Source organism: Amborella trichopoda, chromosome 9, assembly GCF_054954075.1.
Source record: "Amborella trichopoda isolate Santa Cruz 75 chromosome 9, AtrichopodaSantaCruz75HAP2 v2.0, whole genome shotgun sequence".
Classification (NCBI taxonomy): domain Eukaryota; kingdom Viridiplantae; phylum Streptophyta; class Magnoliopsida; order Amborellales; family Amborellaceae; genus Amborella; species Amborella trichopoda.
In genome coordinates, this window is record NC_142344.1 from 6,972,270 (window position 1) to 6,998,411 (window position 26,142).

General features: G+C 36.0%; 1 protein-coding gene and 1 long non-coding RNA gene across 4 annotated transcripts; one reads left to right on the forward strand and one right to left on the reverse strand.

Annotated features, from left to right (window-relative positions):
* Positions 1 to 3,425: 3,425 nt before the first annotated feature.
* On the forward strand, positions 3,426 to 15,825 carry LOC18424083 (serine acetyltransferase 2). Of its 2 annotated transcripts, none has more exons than XM_011630574.3 (10): positions 3,426 to 3,497; positions 3,650 to 3,948; positions 5,082 to 5,279; positions 5,428 to 5,487; positions 11,429 to 11,524; positions 12,242 to 12,266; positions 12,732 to 12,826; positions 13,555 to 13,721; positions 15,144 to 15,217; positions 15,368 to 15,825. In XM_011630574.3, the coding sequence occupies exons 2-10, from the start codon at positions 3,670 to 3,672 to the stop codon at positions 15,430 to 15,432; spliced, it is 1,059 nt and encodes a 352-aa protein (XP_011628876.1). In that variant the 5' UTR covers positions 3,426 to 3,497; positions 3,650 to 3,669; the 3' UTR covers positions 15,433 to 15,825. The 2 variants fall into 2 exon arrangements, with proteins under 2 accessions (XP_011628876.1, XP_088703675.1); XM_088847549.1 differs by having other exon boundaries at positions 11,447 to 11,524.
* Positions 15,826 to 19,559: 3,734 nt separating this feature from the next.
* Positions 19,560 to 25,727, reverse strand: LOC110008571 (uncharacterized). Of its 2 annotated transcripts, none has more exons than XR_016041199.1 (4): positions 20,940 to 25,727; positions 20,723 to 20,860; positions 20,491 to 20,623; positions 19,560 to 20,063 (listed from the first exon to the last, which is right to left on the reverse strand). It is a non-coding gene; the product is annotated as an uncharacterized LOC110008571 (long non-coding RNA). The 2 variants fall into 2 exon arrangements; XR_016041198.1 differs by having other exon boundaries at positions 20,217 to 20,623.
* Between the last annotated feature and the right edge of the window lie 415 nt (positions 25,728 to 26,142).

Genomic DNA, 26,142 nt, shown 5'->3' on the forward strand with positions numbered 1-26,142 from the left:
GTAGGGACCAATCGAGTCACTCGGCTTTGGTACCGTGGGAAGGCGAGTTTTTGTGCCCAAGTCGCATTTCTTAAAATCCCTTAAAAATTACCAAAAATACTAACATTTGACTTAGAATATATGTTTTTGTATTTTTTTTTGGTTTTTAATGATGATTTGTGAACCTTTATTATTACATGCTTTTAATTTTTAGGAAAAGTATATAATGAGATCATTTATCTTTGGTACAGAATGGCCATAATTGGTCTAGATTATTGGATGTGGAATTAAGTGGCTGCATTTATTTTGTTGATCAAGCTCAAAGTTCAAAATAAATTTTTGAACTTTGTAACACACCCATGCTATCAGATTTCACATCGGATGATTGTAAGTAATTTTGACCCCCATGTACCGAAGGTAAATGATTTCATTATATACAATCCCAACCTTTATTGTTTATTTTTTAAAATGTTTCTAAGTATAAATCAAAATTTTCAATAATTCATCTTTTACATGATTTTTTTTATTTTTTTATCGACTTCTAATGATTTATAGTACCAATTTTTAATGAATCCGAGTACTTTTTTTTTACAATTCCTATTTGACCTTTTGAGCCTATTTGGTGTTGTGGAGGACTAGGCTTGTAACACAGCTCAGGCCAGGGTTGCATCGGAGGCCCAAGTTGCGTTTCCTAACATTGCCTTAGACTATTACTTTGGACGATCTTGAAAATGCGGGTTGGACTACATTTCTACAAAATGTGGTATAGAGGCATACAACGTCCATTTTTAAGATGGACATAAATAGGCAGTCTATCTAGAAACAAGTGTAACTAGCAGTCCAAATGTTTTTTTAATAAAATTATTATTTATAGTTTTTTTTTAAAAAAAAAATTTATATTCATGATCTCCATGTTAAAAATTATATAGCATTTAAAAATTAGGATCAAAATTATATCTAAAAAATACATTTACTACCAAGCCCACATTTCTACAATCTACGGGATGAATGCATAAAACCCGTGTCCAAATTTCAGTTTTATGAAGTATTTTATTTTAAGTAAATATAGTGCATGTGACCATCATGGGCGCTGCATGGCACAAAATTCTAAAGGGCGTGGATTGTATAGAGGCTCTAAACAATCAAATTGGAGCCTATCTTCAAATAGTGTCGAGAAGTGTCATTTCAATATTGAAAATATTTGTAATAGCTTTAAAATATATTTTTATCTTTAGTTATAAAGTTTAAGGCTTAAAAAATAATGTAGATTGATAGATATATAAAAACTTGAAAATCTTGAAAATTGCAGTAAAAAAATGCGTTACAAAATAAACTATTTTCAAAACTTGAAATCCATTTTTTTCCCATGTCTATGCATCAAGATGTCGAGATTATGAAATTGAGGATCTTTGGGCATCAAAACAACCTTTTCTAGAAAAATTTTCAAGGTGGGCTCTAATGTGACTGATTAGAGCCTCCATCTATATAAACTTTTATCTTTAAAATATGGATGAGGTTTAAACCTATTTTTTTAGGCCAAACAAATGTAAAAAGACATGCATTTTTAAAAGCCATCCTCTAAAACTTTTAGAGAGAGATAAAGGCTTCATGGGGTGAGAGGTTATTGGAAGGAGGAGAGAGGTGTTTAAAAAAACACAGGAGGAGAGAGAAAGTGAGAGATAAATAGTAAGTTTGGAGTATATAAGTGAAGAGAGAAAATATTGGGTTTACAAATAGCATATATTTCTCACATTTATTTAGGTTAAAAAATAGGTTTAAAGTGGTCAGGGGCTTCGAATATATCTTTTAAAACATTGGGTTTACCATGAAATGAAACATAAAAATAAGGGATATGGAGATATTTTTCCTTCTATAAAGCCTAGGCATCATGAAAACAAAATAAAACCTTATATTAAATCTTCATCCGGAAGCACGTTCTGCAACAGAAATCTCCATGATGGCTTTAAAATCAATTTTCCAATATCTAAAATGAACTTTAAAACTCAAAAAATGGAACAGATCTTACGAATATATTAACACTTAATTTTAGAATAAAATAGACAATCTAGATAATTTGTTACAATATACACTATTTTTAGATGTTGAAATCTTTTTTTTTTTCACAATCATGATGTTCAAGCCAAGATGATTGTTTTAAAGGTTTTCTGATACTTAAATTGTAATTTTCGATGACTCATGAGGTGAGACTTTACTTTTGATAGGGCCATCAAACCATTTTTTTTAATTTTAGATGTCGTTTGTATAGAGCTGAGGCTTTAAACAATCAAAGTAAAGCTCACATTCAAATTGTGTCGAGAAATGCCGTTTCAATACTAAAAATCTTTGTGATAGCCTTCAAATATATTTTCATCTTCAATTATAAAATTTTAAGCTTAAAAAATAATACAAATAGAGCATAAATATGAAAACTGTAAAATATTGAAACTTGATAGTAAAAAAAGGGTGCAGTTGGCATGCGGATGCATCCGTAACTGTAGAAGTAAGATGCACCTTCAAATTTTATCATGGCATATAATTTTGATGTAAAATGTTATTAGAATTATCTCAAAATCTATTTTTATATCTAATTATAAAATTTTAAAATGGTTAAAATCAAGTAGATCTATAAGCATATGAAAATATTGAAAATAGATGGTGTAGATAATATATTGTAAAATGCACTATTTTTATACTTAAAATCTGTTTATTTTTCTTGGTCATATATCTTGATGTCGAGATGATTAATCAATGGGTTTTTCAACATTAAAACTATATTTTCTGATGGATTTTTGAAGTGCATTTGTAGTTCTATATTATAAGGTTGCATCCTTATATAAATTTTTGAAAAAATTACATACATATCTGTTATAGTTTCCGTTATTACGGCTGTACCGAATAATTTTCGTTATTATCACAATGTCTGTTTTTTTCATGTCAAAACGATTTTTTTTTAAAAAGATGACTTCACATTTTTTTGTTGTTGTTGTTGAACAACCGAATTCAAAGTATTTTTGGTCGTTCAACAATAAAAAATACACCAATTTTGATTTTTGAAGAACGAAAAATTTGAAAATTTTGATTGTTGAATAACCAAATTTTTTTTTCTACCCCTTTCTACATTACATGGGTAAAAATAGTAAAAAAATACATCACAAGATGCACTATTTTGAAAACTTCAAATCTATTTTTTTTCCGTTATCCATGCATCTCGATATATCAATTTGACAAAAGACTCAAAACAATGTAGTGAAAAATTTGAGGTGGCTATTTTCGAAAATGTTGATGATACGAGGGGTAAACGTTGAACATATGCTTAACTCCTGCAACTTTGTCTCTATTCAACTCCGGGAAGCAACGTGTCGCCAAAACCGCGACTTTAGTTTTAGAGCAATGCCTTGAGTGTTTTTTAGTATATAACTATATACATTAGTTTTAATTGATTCCGTGGTTTTTAAATTGGGACTTTCACATGCCATTATTATCAGGACTCTGGGGTTAGAGACCAAATGGAGTTGCAGGTTGACTGTATTTCTTGGGTTTTTTTATCAGTTGGTCTTATAGTTTTACACTATTTCGAGGTTTGGAGATTTAGTGTCTGATGGAGTTCCAGGTTCATTGTAATTTTAGGGCTTTTTCTCTGGTTGAAGGTACTGGTTCACTGTGATTTCAGGGTAAGGAATTTCTTCCCAAATGGAGTTGCAGGTTGAGGGTAATTCCAGGGTTTTGGAGAACCATTCTGAAACGAAGAGAGGCCAGAACGTGTGTTCAACTCCATTAGAGATTGGAGGAAATGAAGCGGCAGCAGCAGCTGCTAAAGCTTCAGCAACGGAGCTGAAATCTAGGGTTAATTCAGTGACTGCTCCTCCTTGCTCTTCTGCTGAGCCTCCTGGTAAGGGTTCAAAGGATTTGGGAGAGCTTATTTCAACTGACCCTGTTTGGGCGGCCATGAGAGCAGAAGCGAGGCTGGAGGTACTAGGTTTCATGCTTTTGAAAGTTATTGTAATTTGAAAGTGTATAATTATGGAATAATCGTTTTCGGTTAATGTCTCTGTTCCTAAAAAAATCAATATTTCAGCTATTGGATAATTCAGAACTCTTATCTGATATTCAAGATTTTTGTTATTGACTAGTTGTTTTGATTTGATGCAGTTAAATAGAAAATCAACCTGGTAAGTATCTTGTGATAGTTTCTAGTGTTTAGTTTGAATTGGCTCTCATCTGGTCTGTTCAATTGAATGTTATGATGAGTTAGTTAAGACTCAGTTCTGAGTGATTGATCACGTATTAGAATGCAACATTTGGTTCCTCTTTTAATCAACTTTGTTTTTGAAATTTGAACTTTTATTTTTATTTGTAAGGTAAGCATGAGTTTTGAACCTAAAACTCCATGGTTGTTGTTCTTTTTTGTTTGTTTTCTTTTTTGATTTCTGGAAACGTTCAGGCAAAGAATTCCTCAGTTTCATTACTAGAAAAAAGTCTGGAAGTTTTACACTTGGCAAGAACAAAATTTGCTTGAAAAAAGTTATTAAAAAAATGTTTTTAAAAAAAAACAAAAGAAGTAGAATAATAGAAAAAAAAGGAGAGAAACTAGTCGTTATATTTATGTTCAGGAAAATTCCAAATGGTCGTAGGCATACCAGTGTATGCTTCAAATTACGGGACTATAAATGTTAAATTCCCCCCCCCCAACCACCAATACACACACACACACACACATATTTATATATTTGTAATCACATGTGCATGCAAATATAGCAAATATTTATATATTTATGCACAAGTACAGACATGCTGTGCACACACACACACACACATTACCCTGACACAACACATGCAACTGTACATGCATTTGATTTGGTGCAAAGAAGAATGTATTTCAAGTGAATCCAAATGTTTTTTGGAATTATTTGGTTTGTTTTTATTTGTGAATTTTAAAATTATTGTGATTTTATTGTGCAGCTTTTGATTATCTATGTTATAAAAAAATTGGTTACAGTTGTGTTTGAATCGCCTTTGAGGCTTAGTCTACACTATATTAATTACCTAAAAAATGTGTACTGAGAATGACCAATTATTTATGTGGAACTCTTTAATGGTTATAGGCGGAGAAGGAACCCCTTTTGAGCAGCTTCTTATATGCTAGTATTTTATCACACTCTTGTTTGGAGCGGGCACTGGGTTTTGTATTGGCCAACCGGCTCCAGAACCCAACACTTTTAGCCACACAACTGATGGACATTTTTGATGATGTATTTATGAACGATAAAGGTCTTCGACACTCTATTCGCCTGGATGCCCAGGTAATGCCCAGCACAACTTTTGGATACGATGCTGTTTCTTTCAGCTTTTTTGGCACTCATATTAGTTTCTGTTTAGAGTATTTCAAAGATGCCTCTATGTTAATGATGCATTGTCTTGCTTTGAAGTTGAAATTGTATTCATTTGTAGGCAGTGAAAGATCGAGACCCCTCATGCCGATCATATAGTTGGGCCTTGTTATACCTAAAGGTATGCATGTTTTGTGGTCTATATATGATTTTGTTATGAAAGTAGGACATAGACTAAAATTATCAATGAGATTGTGATTTGGTGACAGCCATTTTGGAATATGTTCGAAAAATTTGAATAACTTGTGCTGTGTGCTCTTGTGAGTTAGGGTATGATATTTAGTGGCATGGATTATTAAATATTACAGTTCATTGCTGGCCATGCTAGGAACATTAGAAAGCACCAACAAGTTTAAGAACTAAGCCAGATGCTCCTTGCGAAAGTAACCTTCAATGAATATGTAGAAACTTCATTTAGGACAGATATCCTGAAGCCAATCCTCTGTATGGCTTTTACTGAGGTTGCTTCTTTCTTTTCTCTTGCATTTTATTGAATCCCTTTTGCTTTTCTTTGAGTTAAGCCATGAAAGAAAGGCTGAAAGACAATTCCTTCCTTACCTGACCTTCCTCTGAAAGCAGTTTTCCTATTGTTTGAAACCATACATAGAGGGTAATAGGAGGTCAACATCCTGGTTGGCTTGATTGTCTTGATTTTCGTTCTCTTAATGCATGGCAAGGGTATGATAAGTGGTCTTTAGGAAAGCACCCATTGCTATGCGATGGCATGTCCATGCCTTCTTATACGTGATGGTTGTTTATCACAAAGGGATGATTCTATCGTTTCAAAATTGATTTTCAATCAAATCAGCTCTGTTTATTCAATTAAATTGATTGATATGATGGTTATCAATTTATTTTGCACACATATGATTATAGCCAAAGCCTTGGTGAAGGATGGCCTTAACCAGAACAGTTCCAAGGTAGCGAAATTCCTTGTCTAGTTAGTTTTGACCTATATGAAAGGTGTAACTATTTGGGCGTCATCCTGGAGAGAGGCTCCGTAAAATAACATGTTTGTGGAGATGTGGATCTAGATAGAAAGACGTTATGAAGCTTTACCATTCCTTGGAATTGGCTAGGGAAACTTTCAATTTGGCCTGCAAGATTCTTTCTAGTTTTTGTCATTGTTACTCAACTATATACATATATTGGAAAAATTTTATGTAAGGTGTCAACCTTATGCTGTAGAAGGTGCACCTCAAAAACCCATTGGAAAAAGTTGTTCTGATTCTATAAATCCTCTAATTGATCATCTCAACCTCGAGATATATGAATATGAAAATAAGGATTTCAAGTCTTAAAAATAATATATATTGTGACTCATTATCTGGACCACCCATTTTCAAGATTTTCAAAAAATTTCAAGTATTTATCGATCTTCTTGATATGGATTATTTACGGATGTTTAAATTTCATAATTAGTGGTGACAATAGATTTTCAGGTTATCGTAAGGTCTCTGGCACCGAAATTACAATGGAATTTGGGAATGTCCCTTACTTTTTTATTGTTTAAGGTGAACACAAAATAAATAAAATACTCTCAAAAATGAAAAAGTAAATAAGAGGAATGATCAAGTGGAACAGGGTTCTACTTGACCTGTTTTAGGCCCCAAGCTAACACCGTCCAATCAATGGATGGATGACGACGAGCGAGCTTGGAACCTGCTGACAGTTCATGTGATGTTCTGGTGGGTCCCACTCCATCATCATCACCATCCATCACCGTTCGTTCATTGGTTGGACAGTGTTGGTCTAGGATCAATAATAATAGCAAATCCCGCCTAGGCAGGCGAGAAAAACAATGAGAGAAAAGTCCATGCCATTTACTGCACTCTCTCTCCATGCATTTATGGCACTCTCTCTCGCTCTCTTCTTGCACTCTCACTCTCTCTCCATCACATTTTTGGCTCTCTTTCTCTTTTCGTTATTTACAGGCAGCTCGTGTCCCCTCCCTCTCTCCCTCCATCCCTCCCTCCCACGTGGACCTTGTCTCTCTCCATCGCATTGATTGCACTCTCTCGGCCTATTACGTTTATGGCACACTCTCTCCCCCTTTCACTTTTGTGGAACTCTCTCTCCGCATTTATGGCACTCTATCTCTCAATCCCCTCACATGCTTCTCTCTGTATCACATTTATTTTCTCCCCCAACCCTCACAGTTATGGCACTGTTGGTCTCTCTCTCGCCCCCTCCCTCCATCACACTAATGGCACTTTCTTTCTAATAAATATCCTCTCTCCCCCTCCAAAACACACATACTTCTCTCTCCACATTTATGACTCTCTCGCTCCCTCCATTGCATTTGTGACTCTCTCTCTCTTCATTTCCATATGGCTCGTCTCTCTCTCTCTCTCTCTTCCAACCCCTACTTGAAGAAAAAGTAAAAAAATAAAAGAATAAAAAACACTCTAAGGCCGCCCAGGTTTCTTAGGACCTACCTATGCGGCGAAATCTGCCTTTGTAAACATTTGAATATTAATAGACTCAATGCTACTTTATTTTTCAGAAATTTACACTAATGTCCCTCTACATTATTGTGATTTAAGAAATCCTCCTAAAAATTTGATGTTACATTCATGCCCTTTATTTTTATTTTTTCCCATATTGCCCCTGCTTCGGGCCTTGATGGTCCGAAGTTTAATTTTTTTTTGTTCATAAACTTACTTTGGACCTTGAAGGTCCTAAGTTATTCCAAACATCAACTTTGGGTCTTCAAGATTTGAAGTTGGTTTTTGACTTTTTGTTCACATACATTAACTTCGGATATTCAAGGTTCAAAGTTAATTTAAGTCCTTAAGTAGGTCTTTTACCTGATAAGAACATGTTATATGCACTCATGCCTGTTTCCTTACGGTTCCTTCTTGATAAAACTACTAAGTTATCTTGTCATGAACCCTATTGTGAACTAGTCCATTTGATGTAGTGTCATTAGGTAGTTTTTGTAAGGAACGAGTTTTAAAGTGCAAAGGCTCGAAAACCAAGGCCCCAGGGCGTTTTGCTAGAATAGGAACCAGCAAAAGGTCTGGAATATCAACTTTGGATCTTGAAGGTCTGAAGTAGATATATGTGAACAAAAAACCAACTTCGGACCTTGTAGGTCTGAAGTTGATGTTAGAACAACTTTTGACCTTCAAGGTCTGAAGTAAGTTTATGAGCTAAAAGAGATGAAATTTCAGACCTTCAAGATCTGAAATAGGGGCGGCTTGGGAAAAAAATAGAAAAAAAAAGATGGTTATGAATATAAAGTCAAACTCTTTGAGGGGATTTCTTAAATAAATGTAATTTTGAGGGACTAGTGTAATTTAGAGGGACCAGTAAATGGATGTGCAGATCAATTGGTTCAAGTGAAATATTAAGAATATGTACGTACCATTTTTATCAAATATTTTATCTATGTTCTAAGTTTTACCATTCTAGCTATAATCAAGGAGTAATTGCCTTATAAGTAATATTCTTTTGCATTTTATAGGTGACAACAACATGCATATTTTCACTTTTATCTAGAACTAATGTCAAGCTATATATATTTTGTGTGTGATCTGTATAAGGTTGCAACCTTCAAATTAAGGCACACTTCCAAATTTTATCATAAATATAATTTTGATGTCCAAAAATCTTAGGATGGCTTGAGAATCTATTTTCATGTCTAATTATAAAATCTTAAACTCCAAAAATAGTTCAAATCAAATAGATCTATGAACACCTGAAAATATTGAAAACGGATGGTCCAAATAATGTGTTGCAAGATACACTGTTTTTAGGTCTCGAAATCGTTTTTTCTTTTCATATTCATATATCTCGATGTTGAGATGGTCAATTAGAAGGTTTGCCAACATCAAAACAACCATTTATGATGGATTTTTGAGGTGCACCTTAATTCTACATTTTAAGGTTGCAACCTCATATAAACTTTTTCCATATATTTTTTGTTTATGTTTTTAATATATTAGCAATACAACAATTATTGTAATCTGTTCTCCTAATAGTTTCATGTTCTTATTCTCCATCATTGGAAGTCATGTGTTTGTGTTCTCTCTTTTACTTACGCAGTTTGCTCATCAGAGGAGGAAATGAAATTAAACTCTCCCCATCTATTTGGCAGAGCCAAGAAATTGTGTTGAGCGCATGTAGCGTGCTTCCACAGGGCTACTTTCCTTCGAGCAATAGACTTGGGAGGATATTTTCGATATGAAATATTGGCATGCATTCTAGAATCACTAGATGAGTATTCTCGTAAAACGACAATTGGAAAAATGGAATTTTGAGTTCCTAAACACTTAGATCTGACTGTCTAAAAAATTAGGCGGTTTCTATTCAATCTTAGGATGTTAGATTTTTTGAGGCACATATAGGGGCAGATGTCCTTTTTTTTAGGTCGGTCACTGGGTTTAGGAGGTCATCCCCCAAAATTTGGGGTCCTAAAGATACTCATTAAGGTTTTATCCAAGGAAGTGAATCTAGGATATGCTCCCTTTGGGATCATGTAATCTGTTGGCAACTGTAATTGTTCTTCTCGGTCTAGTTATAGAGCAGATCGCTAATTAGTTCTTACAATTGGATAGGATAATAATTGTTGTATATGCTCATTTTTTTCTTGCTTTCTGGTTCAGATTGAGTTTTAGTGCATATTGCAATTAGCCAGATTGCTGATCATCAATAAAAGAGGACAAAAAGTTAGATGTGCATTACCAGAGTAGACTTATTATAATTTCTCTTTGGAGTAGAGATAACTTGTTTGAATGACCTGTCATGTTTGTTGAGATTCAACATTGTCTTATTTCTCTAAGGATATTAATGTCGTCAGCAGGTTCTGCCTTGGAGTGAGTACAGCAGGTTCTGCCTTGGAGCTAGTAGGATATTAATGTTGTCAGCAGGTTCTGCCTTGGTCATCTAATTGCTTGGCCAAATCCTAGCAATTCGACATAAATTATTACTTTACCTATCTCCTTATCTCTGGGTAGTGTATGAAGCTATCACTTTAGATCTAAGAGATTGAAACCTACGGCACTTTCTATTTTCCACATGGCATATGCAATAGCCAATTGTGTATTCTTGGCTTATGTGCCATGCAAGATGGGCTTGGTGTGAGTTGGATGTCCTAGTTATGGATGTGTGTCCAAGACCCTTTAGTTTTTTTGAAAAACATGAGGAAGTGTTTCAGTGGAGATATGTTTCTAATCTAGGAGTTGTTGGTGATAGATAGGGGACTTAATTTTTGTCAGCATCAGGTGTTTCGTGCCATTGATTTTGTTCTTTTACTCCTTTAACAGAATTATTTAGGGGAAATATCCTCGTACCCCCTATTTTTTGTTTTCATATCTCAATAGACCCAAAAATTCAAAATATATCTCCTAATCCCCTGACTAACTTTGCCCACTTTTAACTATTCTTTTAGCCCTAACAAATATAAAAAAGACATTCTCATTCTAAACCCTTCCTCTCTTTACGTGATATATTCCTCCCAAATTTCTCTCTCTCTAACATTCACCCTCTTTGTCTCTCTAACGGGGGAGAGAGAGTGAGAGACATGGGAGGAGAGAGTGGGAAAATAGATAGAGAGAGATTTAGGGGAAAATTACATGGAGAGAGAAAAAGTATGGTGTTTATAAATGATGTCTTTCTTATATTTGTTTGGGGCAAGAAAATAGGTTTAAAGGGGATAAAGTTAGCTTAGGGGGTTAAAAGATATAAAACTTAGAATTTTTATGACCCAATATATGTTTTGAAACCTTGGGTCTATTGAGATATAAAACTTAAACATGGGGGGTATGGAGATATTTTCCCAATTATTTATTATGAAAAAAAGATATACGAGTTTTCTTAGGAATTTATACAGCTTTTGCAGACGAATCAACTATATTGCATAAGCAAGCATGATTATCATAAAAGCATCAAATAAGAGAAAACTGAGCCTTTTCTATTTGTGCTATATGTAGGCAAAGAGCTTTTTTTCTTTTGTAGGTTGGGTTTCCTATATCATCTCAACTTTGCAGAAACATCTAGCAAAACCTTTCAAATAACATGTGACATGAAATTTTACATGTCAGTCCGCTTGTTGACAGGGCTACCATTCTTTACAGTCGTATCGTGTAGCACATGCATTGTGGAATCGTGGGCGAAAGGTTTTGGCATTAGCATTGCAAAGCCGGATAAGTGAGGTGATTCTTCTTTCTATAATTCTCTTAGTACTAGAATTTCTTACTAGGGAAACTCCCTAGAAACCACTGATGTTGGAAAATGAAAACTATTTCCTAAAGGTACTTCAGCTTCTTAAATCGAGTGCTTTCCAGGAGCTTCTGCCTTCTAGTAATTACTAGTTAGCGACGTTTGAGATGCACATTTAAGCATTATCTAATTTGCTATTTGCTACAGCCAAATCTTTCCTTATCATTGGACAATTCAGAAATTCTTCATGGTGCATCACTGAATTTGCGTAGCTTTTTAATGTTGTCGGTTAAGTCCATACTAATGTAGGTGCCTTTGGTGCTATTCAAGTTTCCTGGATGAGATTGTTTTTTGTATTTTAACTATGGGTTTCCATTAGGTATATTACATAATAGGCTAATGTTACGGCTGCTAGCTTTGCTAAGACAGGGACAACGTTGAGGTGCTTTGTGCATGGGATGAATTCCAATCCTTTTTTGGAGAACTCTGGTTGTATTTTATTTTCTTTGACATTAATTTTTTTTTTTTTTTATCCTTTCAAGCTAGGTAACATGGAGACATGTGTCCTTTTCTTTTACATTATTTCTTTGAAAAGGTTTATGTTCCTCTAAGTTTGATTGATGGAAATTGTCTATTAGTCTTGTTTGAAAAGGTTTATGTTCCTCTAAGTTTGAAAAGGTTTATGTCCTTACGTGTTTCGTGTTTTGTAGGTTTTTGCCGTGGATATACATCCAGGTATGTTATTTTGGTAATGTACGATGCTAGGTGTATTATTTAGAATTTATGACTTCTGACGGTTTTCAGAATATTGAGTTAAATCTTGGCTATGATCTTTATCCATACATTTGATATTTATTGATGTCTTGGGAGGCAAACTTGGTGCCGGATAGTTAGCTATTTTGTTTGCAAGTGTCGAATAAATGGGTTTATGTTACTGTTAGATGATAATGGCTTCAATGAAGTGAAGGAATTCATTTGGTAACCTAAAGTTTTGGTCTTATGACTTCTTTATGTATTACAAACTTTGCCAAATCCATTCGTTGCATGTAACCTATGCATGCTGAAAGTTGTGGATGTGCTATGGCTATTCCAATATTCTATTTTGTGCTCCTATCTGTAGCAACTAGTCCACTGGTCCTGTTTTTAATGTGCATCTGGAGGTGATAAGTTATTGATTGTCATGATTTATGTACTATACAGCTGCCAGACTTGGCAAAGGGATTTTCTTGGACCATGCTACGGGTGTTGTGATTGGAGAAACTGCAGTTGTAGAAAAAAAAGTTTCATTGATGCAGGTACACAACTCTGTTTATCCTGGTTATCATTGGTTTTTTTCTATGTTCAGCTGTGTTGGTCTTTCATGGTTCACTGAGGATCATTCAGCACAATGTTTTTTTTATTACAAAAATCTTCTCTCCCCCCCCCCCCCCCCTCTCTCTCTCTCTCTCTCTCTCTCTCTCTCTCTCTCTCTATCTCTCTCTCTCTCTCTCTCTCTCTTTCTCCATGCATAATTTCCTCATCAAATTTGCAAATAGCATGTATTGGTGTTGGGATTTTTTTTTAAATTAACTTGTTGTATTGAGTGTGAAAAAGTTATAAAAAGGAATCTGGCAGCCCGCTAGATGGGTGCTCGTTACAGCTTCCAAAAATGACCAAGTATACAAGAAGATAGAGCCCTATACAGAATAGATTTTTATTTTTGCACTCCAAAAAAAAAAAAAAGGATACAGAATAGACGTTACTGTCCATGCTTCCAAAAAAACCAAAAATGGGACGAGAGCTTCAAAAAATTGCCAAGGAGGCCCCGCTGGTAGGGGTATTTACTGCTGGTCCAGAATTAGCACCAGCTATAGCAAGATTATCTGCATCGTGGTTTGCCTTGTGCCATGTATGTCGTTAGGAGATGCCCATACGCCTGCTCAGATCGGACAGTTGGTCAAAAATATGTTGGGATGTTGTGTTCACTACATCCGTTGCAGTTAACTTTTGAATGACGCATTAGTATCTGGTTTTCTTCTTACAGGGTGTAACCTTAGGAGGAACTGGTAAAGAAACAGGAGATCGCCATCCTAAAATAGGTAGAGGAGCGCTCATTGGAGCTGGTGCAACTATCTTGGGTAATATTAGAGTTGGTGAAGGTGCTATTGTGACTGCTGGTTCTCTCGTTCTAAAGAATGTTCCTCCGCACTGGTACACTTATGTTGCCATTTGTAGAAATTAAGCACTTCTTTCAATCCATAACTTCTGTTTGTGTTGTTAATTTTGATTTGAATAAATTATGTATCATGATTTCATTATATTTTGTCATTGTCTGAGTAGCTAAAATGCTGCGTGAATTAGAGAGTCTGATGTGACCTAAGATCAGGCATCACTAGACATTGACTACAAGACCCTAAAATATGTTCGAGTACTTTTAATTGAAATAAGGTTAACTATCTACAATAGCCAATAACCATCCACAAAACTAAATTAACAAACTTGTGTAAATCAGCATCAAATTTAGGAGTTTGCTTTATTGTTCGGGAAATGAGATTCAAATCCTTAATCGGTTGAATCTGCCCTTAAACAAAATCAGCTTGAAAGGGAGGGGAGGTGCTGCCAAGCCTTCTATATGACCTTCAATCAAAGAATTTTAGAAACCCTTCTAGGGTTCTTTATCAAAATTCTCAGAAACAAAGCACTTGACCTTCAATCAAGTGCTGGGTTGATTTTTTCTGAAACGGAGTGTGTGCGAGTTGTGTATTTCAAGAATAGGTTGGATCTTACCAGCTGCACTTTACTAATTCTCATTTATATTAGAATAATCTAAAATACCCATAACTAAAATAAAATAATAAAATGACGAAACTACACCCTGAATTCTGTACAACACCGCAGAGACAAAAATACCCTTACAGAACTAAAATAAAATTTAAAAGACCAATAATCATCGTTTTGCTATAAAAAATGCAAAAAAAATAAATCCTTAATAAAAGTTATAGCAAAACACAAAAAAGTAAATTCTTAATCAAAGATAACTTATATTAATCCTATAGAAAGCTAGGATGCCCTCATCGAAGTTTCAAACATCAGTTAAATTGATAAACATGTCAAGATTTGGATATATTGGATTGACATTGAGAATCACAATGTCTATGATTTAAGCTTTTTATTTTTAACTATTTTAGCAATGAAAAGAAGGATCCCATATTTTTTGCTAAATGTTAGTTTGTGTGGGTTGATGTAGGAGAAAGGCTACCAATAGGTGGCACTTATATTGAGCAGTAATTTTGGCTATCCTCTCTTGATCAGATGGTGGGGAGGCTAACTGAAATTACTATTTATTTTAGATGACTACCTATTGGTACCGTTTTCTAGACACAGACACATATTGGGAAGATTGGCTGTGGATGAGGTGGGAAACAGAAAACCCTGGCGAGGAGGATTGAAGGACAATAAAAGAGTTTAGGTTGAATAGAAAAAGAAAATCAGTGTATTTATCCATTTATTGTTTTAATTCCTTCTCACCTGGCAATAAATAAAGAAATTTAAGGAAAACGATATGAACCTGTGATGTCATATTTGGTGATAAAATGATAACCACTTCTTATGACATTCTCATCTCTGGTTCAGCATGGTGGCGGGTATCCCAGCCAGGGTAATCGGACCTGTGAAGGAGAAAGATCCATCTCTCACCATGAAGCATGGTAATTTCCAAATTGCGGTTTTGTTATTTAAGATGTTCTTATTTAAGATGTTCTGATTTCCAACATAAACAAAGGGTGGAAAATTGCTTTTTTCATTAAAAAAAAATTTATTTTTGTTTGCTTTAGTAATATCCTTTTGGAAATTTGCAGATGCTACTAAGGAATTCTGTGAGCTCATGGCTGTAGATTCTCTGCAAAAAAGACCCAGTGGTTAGCCCTCAGATCACCTCCTTGTCTGGTTAGGAGTTTCTATGGAAACACAGATCCACGCTCTTTCTCTCTCACTCTCTCTCTCTCACTGTATAATGTAAACTAAATAAGGATATTGTGATATAGATTGTGATTCGCTATGGTTTAAGGCTGCATCTTTGAAACTGCTCTCAATGAGCTCAGAGAGAGAATTATGATCTGTATTGGTTCCTTGGTGGCACACATTTTTAAGGCTGCGTCTTTGGAACTGCTCTCAATAAGAGAGAGCATGCATTTCTGACTTTGTGATTTACACCAAGCCATCCAATTTGACATTTAATGAGTGGAAATGATTGTGACATTCATGTACAAATGATAAACAATCCCTTCTATAAATGGTTATTGAAATTGGACATTAATTTTTCTATAGGGTTATAACAACATAACATTAATTTTCATTTAGGGTCCATTTGGCTCCTTGAAAGAAATTTATTGAAAATTCCAATGAGAGAGATGGTTGAGGGTTTGTGAGAGAGAGAGAGAGAAGGCATGGGCCATGGAGTTCGTTGAAGATCGGGGTGGTTGGGGCTGAAGAAAGTTCATTTAAAGATAATGATCTATTCACTTGTTTAGATGGAAGATTTTTTCTTTTTTTTTTGGAATAATGAGGTAAAAATGGAGATAAAGGGAATATTTCTCTCCTAAGTTGATGTACTTTATTGTAATTGAGATGGAGTATCTCTCTCCTAAATTGATATAATATATTGTAAATTATTGGGAAAATTATAATATCCCTTGAACTTTTTAGATATTTTACTCCCAAATATTTTTTGTCACACGACGTAATCTTTTTTATTTTTTTGTATTTACTACCTCGATCATAAAGTCAACAAAATTAAAACTATAATGCGCTTTTCATACTCTCTCTATAATGCCTTTACCCTCTCTCTACCCGCCTTCTCTCTTCGGGCCATCAAAAGGTATAGAACCAAACGGATTCTTGGGACAAAACCTTCCTCAACTTTGCACTCTCTTCCTGTACAGCAACCTCGCTTTTAACGCTATACGAAACTTTCCCACCTTCGAGCTCTGCAAGGCTCTTTGGTCCTGCAAAATTAAAAGCATGGCTACTGGTTTCATTGCCTTTGACCACTGAACCCCTTAAATTTTTTCCCTCCATAGTAGTATTAACCTAGGAAGCTGCCTTTTCAATCTCTCACGATTTCTTCCAATAAAACCACCAGGGTTGCTTACTGGCCCTCTTGCCCTGATATCCAAACTTGTTTCTTGATGAAATTCTAACGAAGACTTTCCAGGTAGTTTGAGCCGACCTTGGAGCTGCTGGTGTACTGTGGGTTCACCCTAGAGAGAGAGAGGATGGGTAGAGAGAGAGAAAAAAGAGAGGGAGAGAGAGGGAGGGTAGAGAGAGAAGCGGTAGAGAGAGTGAGAGAGAGAGGGCGGGAGAGGGAGAGAGAGAGTGAGAGATGACGGCTAGAGCGAGAAAGAAAGAGAAAGAGAGAGGGCAGGTAGAAAGAGAGGAGATAGAAAGAAAGTAAGGGGAATCTAGAGAGAGAGGGGGTATGAAAAGGGCATTACAATCATAATTTTGTTGACTTTTTGATTGAAGGGATAAATAATAATTAAAAAAACAGTGTTAGGGTCCAAAATGTGATGCTAAAAATATTGAAGAATAAGATGTTATAAAGTTTATTTTAGGAGGATATCTATAATTTTCTCTAAATCATTTGAGATGCTTCATTTTGAGGGAAGAATATCGTAGAAATTGCTTTTTAAGGGGCCAAATTAACCCTTATTGAGGGCCCAAATTAGCCCTTATAGCGCATGTTTTGCATGGAGGTCCAGCCTAGAACTTTTGAACTATAATTGTTTCGAATTGGAGCCATAAAAATTAAGTTAAACAGCTGTATGCTCCTGATGGTACAAATCCTTTTAGGATCCAAATATTGGAGATGTGCCCTCAGCTTGGGAACTTAACCAAGAAACAAAATCATATGCATTCTGTATGTGCCTAAAGAAAAAATAATATTCTAAGGTACTTGTCCTATTTTTGGACGATCAGTTAAAGGCAGTGTTTGAAAAATCGTCGAGTCACCACAGATTCGGGCGACTCGACAAGGGAATCAGTCATCCCGTGTTGATTCTAGGTAAAAACCGGAAACCGCCCGTTTTTATAAACAAATCAAGCGATTCGGGCGATTCTAACATCATGAATCTGCTGATGATGTCACAACATGGAACGAGTTTGAACAAATTTCGTCACACGAGTTTCGGACACATGCGATGTTCGTAACACGAGTTCTCGCACACATGCGTCATTCGTAAACTCGAGTTTTGCACTCGTGCAACGGGCCTACACAAGCACACCACGTGGGAAGACGACTGCTTTTTCACGTGTGCAATAGTTCACGCTACCAATTTGTTATTTATGGAATCTTTAAAATCTTCAATGTTAAATATTAATTTACACACTACGCAGTCTTGACAATGTTATATAATATATAATTTTATTATTACCACAAAGAACAACTGCAGTCGGGTCGTCTAGGTGGTCATCGCTTCTATCCCTCTCTCAATGGGTTCCAAGCTTCGAGCAGCAGCCCACCATCTAGTTTTATTTTAGGGAAAATGACAAAAAAATAAAACCCCGAATATACTATTCACTCAATTTACCCCCACCCAAATTTTGTCTCATGTTTTTTTCCCCTTAACAAGCTTTCCTCGCAAAAAACCCCCCACAGTAAAAAGTTATAAATTTTTGGATAGAAATGCTGTCCAAAGACCTAACTGCTGGAGCGAAGAGCAATATCGCCAGAGTGCTGTAGCTCCAGAAAACTATCGGCGCGAAATCTACCATACTATCGGAGCGAGATCACATAGTGCCGGATCGAACTGAAAAACCGCCGAAGTGGTGTGAAGCAATACAGTATTGCCGGAGTGCATGTAAATAACTCCGGATTGCGGACTCTACTACCGGAGCGTAGTTCTAAACTGCCGTCAACGCCGGAGCGAATGAACTCACTGTTGGAGCGATATGGCTCCAGAAGCTTAACTGTCGGAGCCTGTTACTATAGTGTCGGAGTGCCTTGCCTTAATGCTGGAGCACTATATAATGAACACCGAAGCATTGTGGTTCCAGAAGCCTTACTGCCGGAGTGTGCATACCAACTTCCAGAGCGTTGGTACAAACTGCCGGAGCGATGTATACGAACTACCGGAGCACTGTGGCTCTGTAAGCCTAACTACCGGAGCGTGAAGAACATATTTCCGAAGCATGGGTTTATACTGTTGGATCATACTTGTTTACTGCCGGAGCGACTGTGGCTCCAGAAGCTCTACTACCAGAGCGAGGAAAGGTTAGTGCCAGAGCGTGCATATTGTCTGTCGGAGCGCATTGTTATACTACCGGAGCGTCTGTGGCTCCAAAAGCTTTACTGTCGGAGCGAAGAATTGTACTGTTGGAGCGACATGTTGCAATGTCGGATTGTGGTGTTGTAGTGCCGGAGCAAAGTGTTGTCAAGCAATGGTTTTTTTTTTTTTTTTGGCTTTTTGCCTTTTGTGGTGTTGTATGTTAGAACTGAATTAGGTGTTTCTCTTTAGTGATGTTATATGTTCGCCTTTGGTAGCGTTATGTTAGCATTTGGTGGTGGCTTATAATTCTATGTAGTGATTTTATATAGCCTTTGGTGGTTTTTATATGTTAGCCTTTGGTAGTGTCATATGTTAGCATTTGGTGGTGGCTTATAATTCTATTTAATGATGTTATATAGCTTTTGGTGGTTTTTATATGTTAGCCTTAAAGCAGTTACACTTCGCTTTGATGGCTTCATAGTTTATCACCAAAACGATTGATATGTTGCAAACATAATGATATATATCAATCATAAAATCCAAAAATACATTTGTTTTGAACATCTATATAACATATGCTTCATTGATGTAACATACCCTTCATTGAACATACCTTTCATTGAAGAGTATGTAAAGAGAGATCTCTCATTTATGTAAAGAGAGAGCTCTTTATTGAACATACCCTTCAACCGCAAATAAGGAGAGATTTCTCATTTATGTAACATATCCTTCATTGAACATAAGTTTCGAACATTCATATTAAATCCCAAAAGACATATCACACTCAACATCAAAATATAACCAACCATATCATTTACCGAATATATGTTTCAAACATACTGATCAAATTCAAAAATACAAATGAATGAAGATCAATATCGACCACATTTTTTTACTTAACATTTGTTTCAATTATACATATCCAAGGCCAAATAAAAAAAAAAAGCAATTCCCCCATCGCAAATTCCACCTCGATTCCTCTTGCAACACCGGCGCTTGAAATTGATCAGCTTTTTGCTTTGTTCTTCTCACATCTTCATGCTCACTATTACCATCATCTCCTCCATCATCATCATCCTCTTCTCCGTCATCTCCTCCTCATCATCATCATCTTCTCCATCATCATCCTCTTCTCCATTGTCATCGTCTTCTTCTCTTTCACTTTCATCACCCTCATCGACACCTCTCTCCACAGAAGTGTTATTCAGTAGCAGATCATGTGCCGCCTGTACGTAATCTCTGGATTCTCCGGTTAGTGCTTCACTATTAAGTGCAGCTTGTAGCAACTCTATACATGTATGTCGATGCAAGTAGATAGTGAAAACAAACAAAATTGACCATCAGATATGTATTTCATAATTTTAAATTATATTAAAACAATAAAATAAAAAAATGCATATAATAAATATTATACCAATCTATTATCCTGGGATTGGCTTACATAGGGTTATACATGCGATTGGCTTGCAAAAGGCTATACATAGGATTGCGACTGCGATGGGAGGAGAAATGGTGTTTTTCCTTACATAAACATGTTGTATCAGGTCATGTACTCTCCAGTAGGTACTCCACCAGATTTATCTAAAGGTGCTTAACAACGTTACATTCTTGTTGTTTCTAATATTTTATCTGCCTACCCAATTCGACAGTCCAGTTTGTGGGGTGTACACCGACCCTCTCCCTCCTATCCCACTTGGGTGGCGTAACAAGAATACCTTGCATCTTCCCAAATTGTCGCAACACGCGATCGGGCATATAATACTCCGCAGTGTTGAAACTAATGAGGTATGAATGACACATGAAGTACTCAACAATTTCCTGCGACTCCTCATACGGTTGTCAGGTCACCTACAAAAATAAGCATGAGATATTAATAATAAGGAAAGACATTCTATATTGAATGAGATATCATCTACTGCGTTATAAGCACACAAGCCAATCACTAACCATATTGAACGAGATATGGTCAAATGAGATGTTTTTGTGCCGTACTTGTTTCTTCCAAATGCAAGCTCTAGGCATCTCTAGGTTGATGACCAATGCAGACTTTGTAGCTAGAGCTCGAAAATGCTCATAGATCCAACACTGTAGAAAAGAAATAAAAGTAAGAAGCCACATAAACTGTAAGATTGTAAATATATATAATAGAAATAGTGAAAAATACCTGTAGTAAGGTCGCTGACCCACTGAAATGATTATTTTCCCATCTGCGACCTTGGACAATGAATGATATAAGAAAACAAGAGCCGCAGTACCCCATGCTTACTTCCCTACCTCATCAAAATTTCGAAACAAATGCACTTATATTGAAAGTGTTGATCCTTTAGATAAGTCAGCAAAAATTGTTGTTCCAACTAGATAGAGGAGATATGCTCGTGTGTGTTATGTGAGTTGTAATTTGGTGGGTTTTTTTTGGAAGTTGACAAAATCTACTCCTCAACCATGTATGATTTAGACGCATTGAGGTGGCATTTTTAGAGCAATCTCCCAAATATTCCTTGACAAAAGAAATATAGTTTTTAGGCCTGATGCCGGTTACGGGCTCACCCGTTACGGGTATCCTTAATATCTGCCATTCATCAGATAATGTTAGACTCATTTCACCGATGCTTAAAATTGCAGTATTCATGTCCTTGCACCATTTTCCTATAAATGCCCTCATTAGGTTGCAATCGATACGCGAGACCCCGATATCCATCAATGGACTTAACCCGATCTTATGAACTAGAGGTACATGTCATTGATCGAGCATCTATTTTGCTAGGGCTTGAGTTGATTCATCAAAATGAAGTATATTGCTCTCCTAAAATGAAAATTAACAAGAAATTGCAATAGTCAATCACCTGAGAAATACCTAATTAATGTAAATCATTTAGTAAAAAAAATAGACCTTTCGTACCTCATGCCTTTGACCTTATGACGTGGATGGTTCCCCTATGCCTCTTAGTTGTTCCGGGTCTTACATTGCTAATTATATTATCATAATTAGCATAACAAGTTAACCACGAGTATCATATCCAATAAGAAAAGAGATAGAACATCGGCATATCCAATCCAATTAGAAAAGAGATAGAACAGTGGTATATCCAATCCAAAAAGAAAAATGATGGAAAACTGAACAAAGAAGATAACTAAAAAGAGAGAGAAAAATGACATATCCAATATATGTGTCAACAAAATGGCATATCCAATACAAAATGGCATACCCAATACAGTGAAGTGGGTGCTACAATTTAAAAAAACTAAACAAATAAGATAACTAAAAAAATGCCTTCAAGTGGGTGCTTTACATGTTGTCTTGTTGTAACCAGTTCTTTTACACCTACTGCAGTGAATAGGTCGAACTGGTATTTCATGTGACTCGATGCGCTTCTTTTTAGGTCGGCCAGGGGGCCGTCTTGAGTGAGGTGGAAGTACTCTTATTCCATCTACAAGAACTTGTGCACACGTACGCCCAGATAGATCGATCAAGGTAACTGACACGATAGGTTCGAAAATGTTTCACGAAACTTTGCAACCATGAAATAGTCTTCACAATAGTCGATCGGATCCCTATTCATCCATTGAAGGGCTTTACAAGCATGTTTGCAGGACAAGCCCGTAATTTACCAACCCCGGCATTCACATTCTCGTGCAATTATGTTTACCTTATAATTTATGCGATGACCCCTTGCTTCAAACACTGCTCCACTTGACATAGTGACCTTAACGGAAAGGGATTGCTTTATGATCTTTATCAATTCCTTTTGCGCGTGCAGGGTAAGTGTTGTGGTCTAGGATTCAGCTTCCAAGTTGCGGGTAGCCATTAGTTTCATGATTTGTCTTCTAATCAAGTCAACACACTGGAGAATTGGCATGTCACGTGCTTCTAGAATCCACTTGTCATATGACTCAACCACATTGGTTGTTACTTGATTATATCGTTTACCCCTGAAGAGTGATGTGACCCAACGATCTGGCGATGCTTCCATGAACCACTTGAATGCGACCTCAGAAATAGACCTAATTTCACTCATATTGTCAAAATACTCTTGTAGCATGTATGCTCTACATGCTCCGACAAAGTATTGTACAACTGCCTTCTTAATATCATTAGGTATGTCTTTTACTTCTTTCTTGAAATTCTCCGCTAATTGACGCTCTCAGAAGGCATGATAGACATTCTCAAAAACTTGACAGACAATATCAACTAGGCTAGGGTGTCTATCAGACAAAAAATTGATTTCACGATCTGTCCCAGTAGCAATCTTTAGAGATTTCATAAACCACAACCAGTTGTCGTTACTTTCAGCATCCACAATAGCGAATGCAACAAGAAACATTTGTTCTTCTCCATCGAGTGAGTTCGCACTCAGTAAAGTTTTAAGGTATCATGCATTCAATGATGTCCCATCGAGAAATATCAGTGTGCGGCACCCACTTTTGAAGCCATGTATTGAGCCATAAAAGCTTAAAAACATTCGACGAAATCTGCTATCTTCACATACTTGTCCTGTCGCATAACTACCAGGATTCGTCTCTATCCACTCGGTTTACATATGCGGGTAACTGGTTGTTTGCATCCTCTTGTGAACCATGTATGTTTTTTATGGCTGTTTATTTCCCTCACCAAGCTTTGCATCAGGGTATTTCTAGCCCATAATCTCGAGACAAATCATTCATGATTTCTTTAGCCTTGTATTGCTCAGTGTTGCTTAATTTATCCTTGATTAATGATGCAATAAATTTTTGTGATGCTCTTCTCTGTATATCATTGCTTGTCCCAATATTACATGTGTGTTTTTTTTTCCATGTTTTGATGCTCAAGACATTCGTCCTGCCAAACTTCGAAGCATATATCTCCCATTTGCATCCATTACCCTTGCATTTCGCCTTTATGTGATACCCCTCATTTTTTAAGAAAACGATAAGTAAAATGGTGTGCTAGAGCAATCTTGCTTAGGGCTTTTCGGAAGTCATCTAAAAATTCAAATTGTTGGTCTATACCGGTAAGTGCATCATCCCATGAACTAAGCAACTTTGGTGCATTATTTTATTCGAAACTAGAGACAAAAACATTAGAGGATTGAGGGTTCTGGCCTCTTCGATTGCCCTAGGGTTATGTAAAGTACTTCCAACCCTTTGTTCACTCCCATCAAATACATAAACCAAGACATTATTCTCGCCTTCATGTGCATCACCAATGAATAGATTCACAATAAATATTTTATTTCTCGAGACAAAATACCTCAATGATATCAAGTGTATGTCTAGCAAGAAACACTCTGCTACGTATTTCCGCAGGTCATCTAATTTAATTCTACTTTCAATCATAAATGTACATGCATCACCACTAATATAATCCAAAGTCCCATCGATATTTGATTGGAGTTGTCCACTACAAATACAATAAATTAATCTTCTATTACTCATTTTCTTTTGTCCTGCACAATATTTGAAATAATTTATACCCCACAAATAAACAAACTCAAAGATTATATGAATACAACACTAATGACTTTGTGGATACAAACATATATTTTCGATCAATGGGTATTACAAAAGCATCTAGGTCAGTATGTGTGTAAAATTGTCAATACATGTCCAAAACATGTACAACATTAAAAAAGAAGAACCATGCAACATAGCTTCCAGGTTGGCTCTACTCCCATGTTTCATGACACCATAAGGTAGCTACTCCCCTTTCCCCAAATACCTCAAATGGTAGTTAAGTACCCTAAATTTGTGAATAATATTACTAATGATAGTTAAGTACCCTAAATTTCCATAAATCCACATAACTAATTTCAATTTTATGCCAATTACATGAAGTCTAATTTCACAAGAATCATTTGAGATAACAACAATTTCTGCACTATTTTATTTAAAAAAATAAAAAAGAAAAACAACAAGACCCGCATTTTATAACATCATTGACATCAACAACAATTCATCATCATCATTATTGTCCGAGCCTTAATCCAATTATCTAGAATGGGCTCCATCAACGAAAACAACAATTGAACATACAAAATTCCCATAAATTTCACTAAGTTGCCATCAACTATCCGTTATTTCTAGAAATAGCCATAGTTAGCTCAGTACATTAAAAATTACAAATCAAATACAATTTAGGGGTCCTTAGTTTTCATTTTCAATATGCCAAATCTTGAAGGGTCCTACATCACCGACTATTTAAGAATTTAACTAAGCCAAACAAAACAGCCTTTACATCGAATTCTTTGAGCTCAATTGGACCCAGAATTGATGATCTTTGATGTCGAAATTGTTGGAAATGAAGGGTTGTTATAGGATGTTCTATGTATTGCAGTGCATCATTCGGATTTCACAATATTCATTTGAAAATCCATCATTCAGTTTTCACAATATATTTCAAAACCAAGATCGTAGGTTTCTTATTCAGGACGACTTGATTCTCAATCAGGAATGTGAAGGAATGTACAATGAACGCTATATTACAAGAGATTCATTGTCAATGCCAAATCCAATCAAATAACTTAATGCAAAATCAAATACAACAGATTGTCAATGCCAATATAATTCGAATGATTTTATTAAAAAAATAAATAAATTTATCTTAGATAGGGCTGATTTGGGGTAAAATAAAAATCGGGCTCGGGTTTGGGCTAGGACACATATTTTGAGAGCCCAATCTTCTTTTGTAGGGAGACGGAGAGAGCTCGGTAGACGTTCCTTCGAAGATAGAGAGGGGTAAAACTTGTACCCACGAAGTAGGAAGGGGCTCGGGCCTGGGAGATAGAGCATGATAGGAGGGGGGAGGGCCGCAGAGAGAAAGTGAGAGATGGTGAGGATCTCGGGCCGTGAGGGTGAGCTCGGGACCATGAAATAGGAACGGGCTCACGGCCGTGAGAGATGTTGAGGATCTTGGGGCCGTGAGGGGGAGAAATGGGTAGAAATCGAGCTCGGGCCGTGAGGGTGAGAGGAGCTTCTGCGTTACGTGTAAAAGAGGAAGGGTGAAATACGGGTAAATGAGAAAAAGGGTAAGTGGGAAAGAAAAGGGGAAAAGGGTACTTTCGTCTCTTTTTTGTTTTTTTCTGGTTCGGGGGGTTTTTGTGAGGAACTAAGTTGAAGGGAAAAAGTGGGAGACAAAATCCCGAAGGGAGTAACTTGCATGAATAGTACATGCTCGGGGGTTTTTGTAATTTTTCTTTTATTTTATGTTCAAAAAAATAAAAAACGTCAAAAAAAAATTACATTGACAAAAAAAATAAAAGCCATTACAAAAAAATAAAATTTATGAAAAAAATAAATAAAAACTACTTTGACAAAAAAAAAATTCATCAAAAAAAATAAAAGTTACATTGACAAAAAAAGAATAAGTTATTTTGACAAAAAAAAAAAAATTA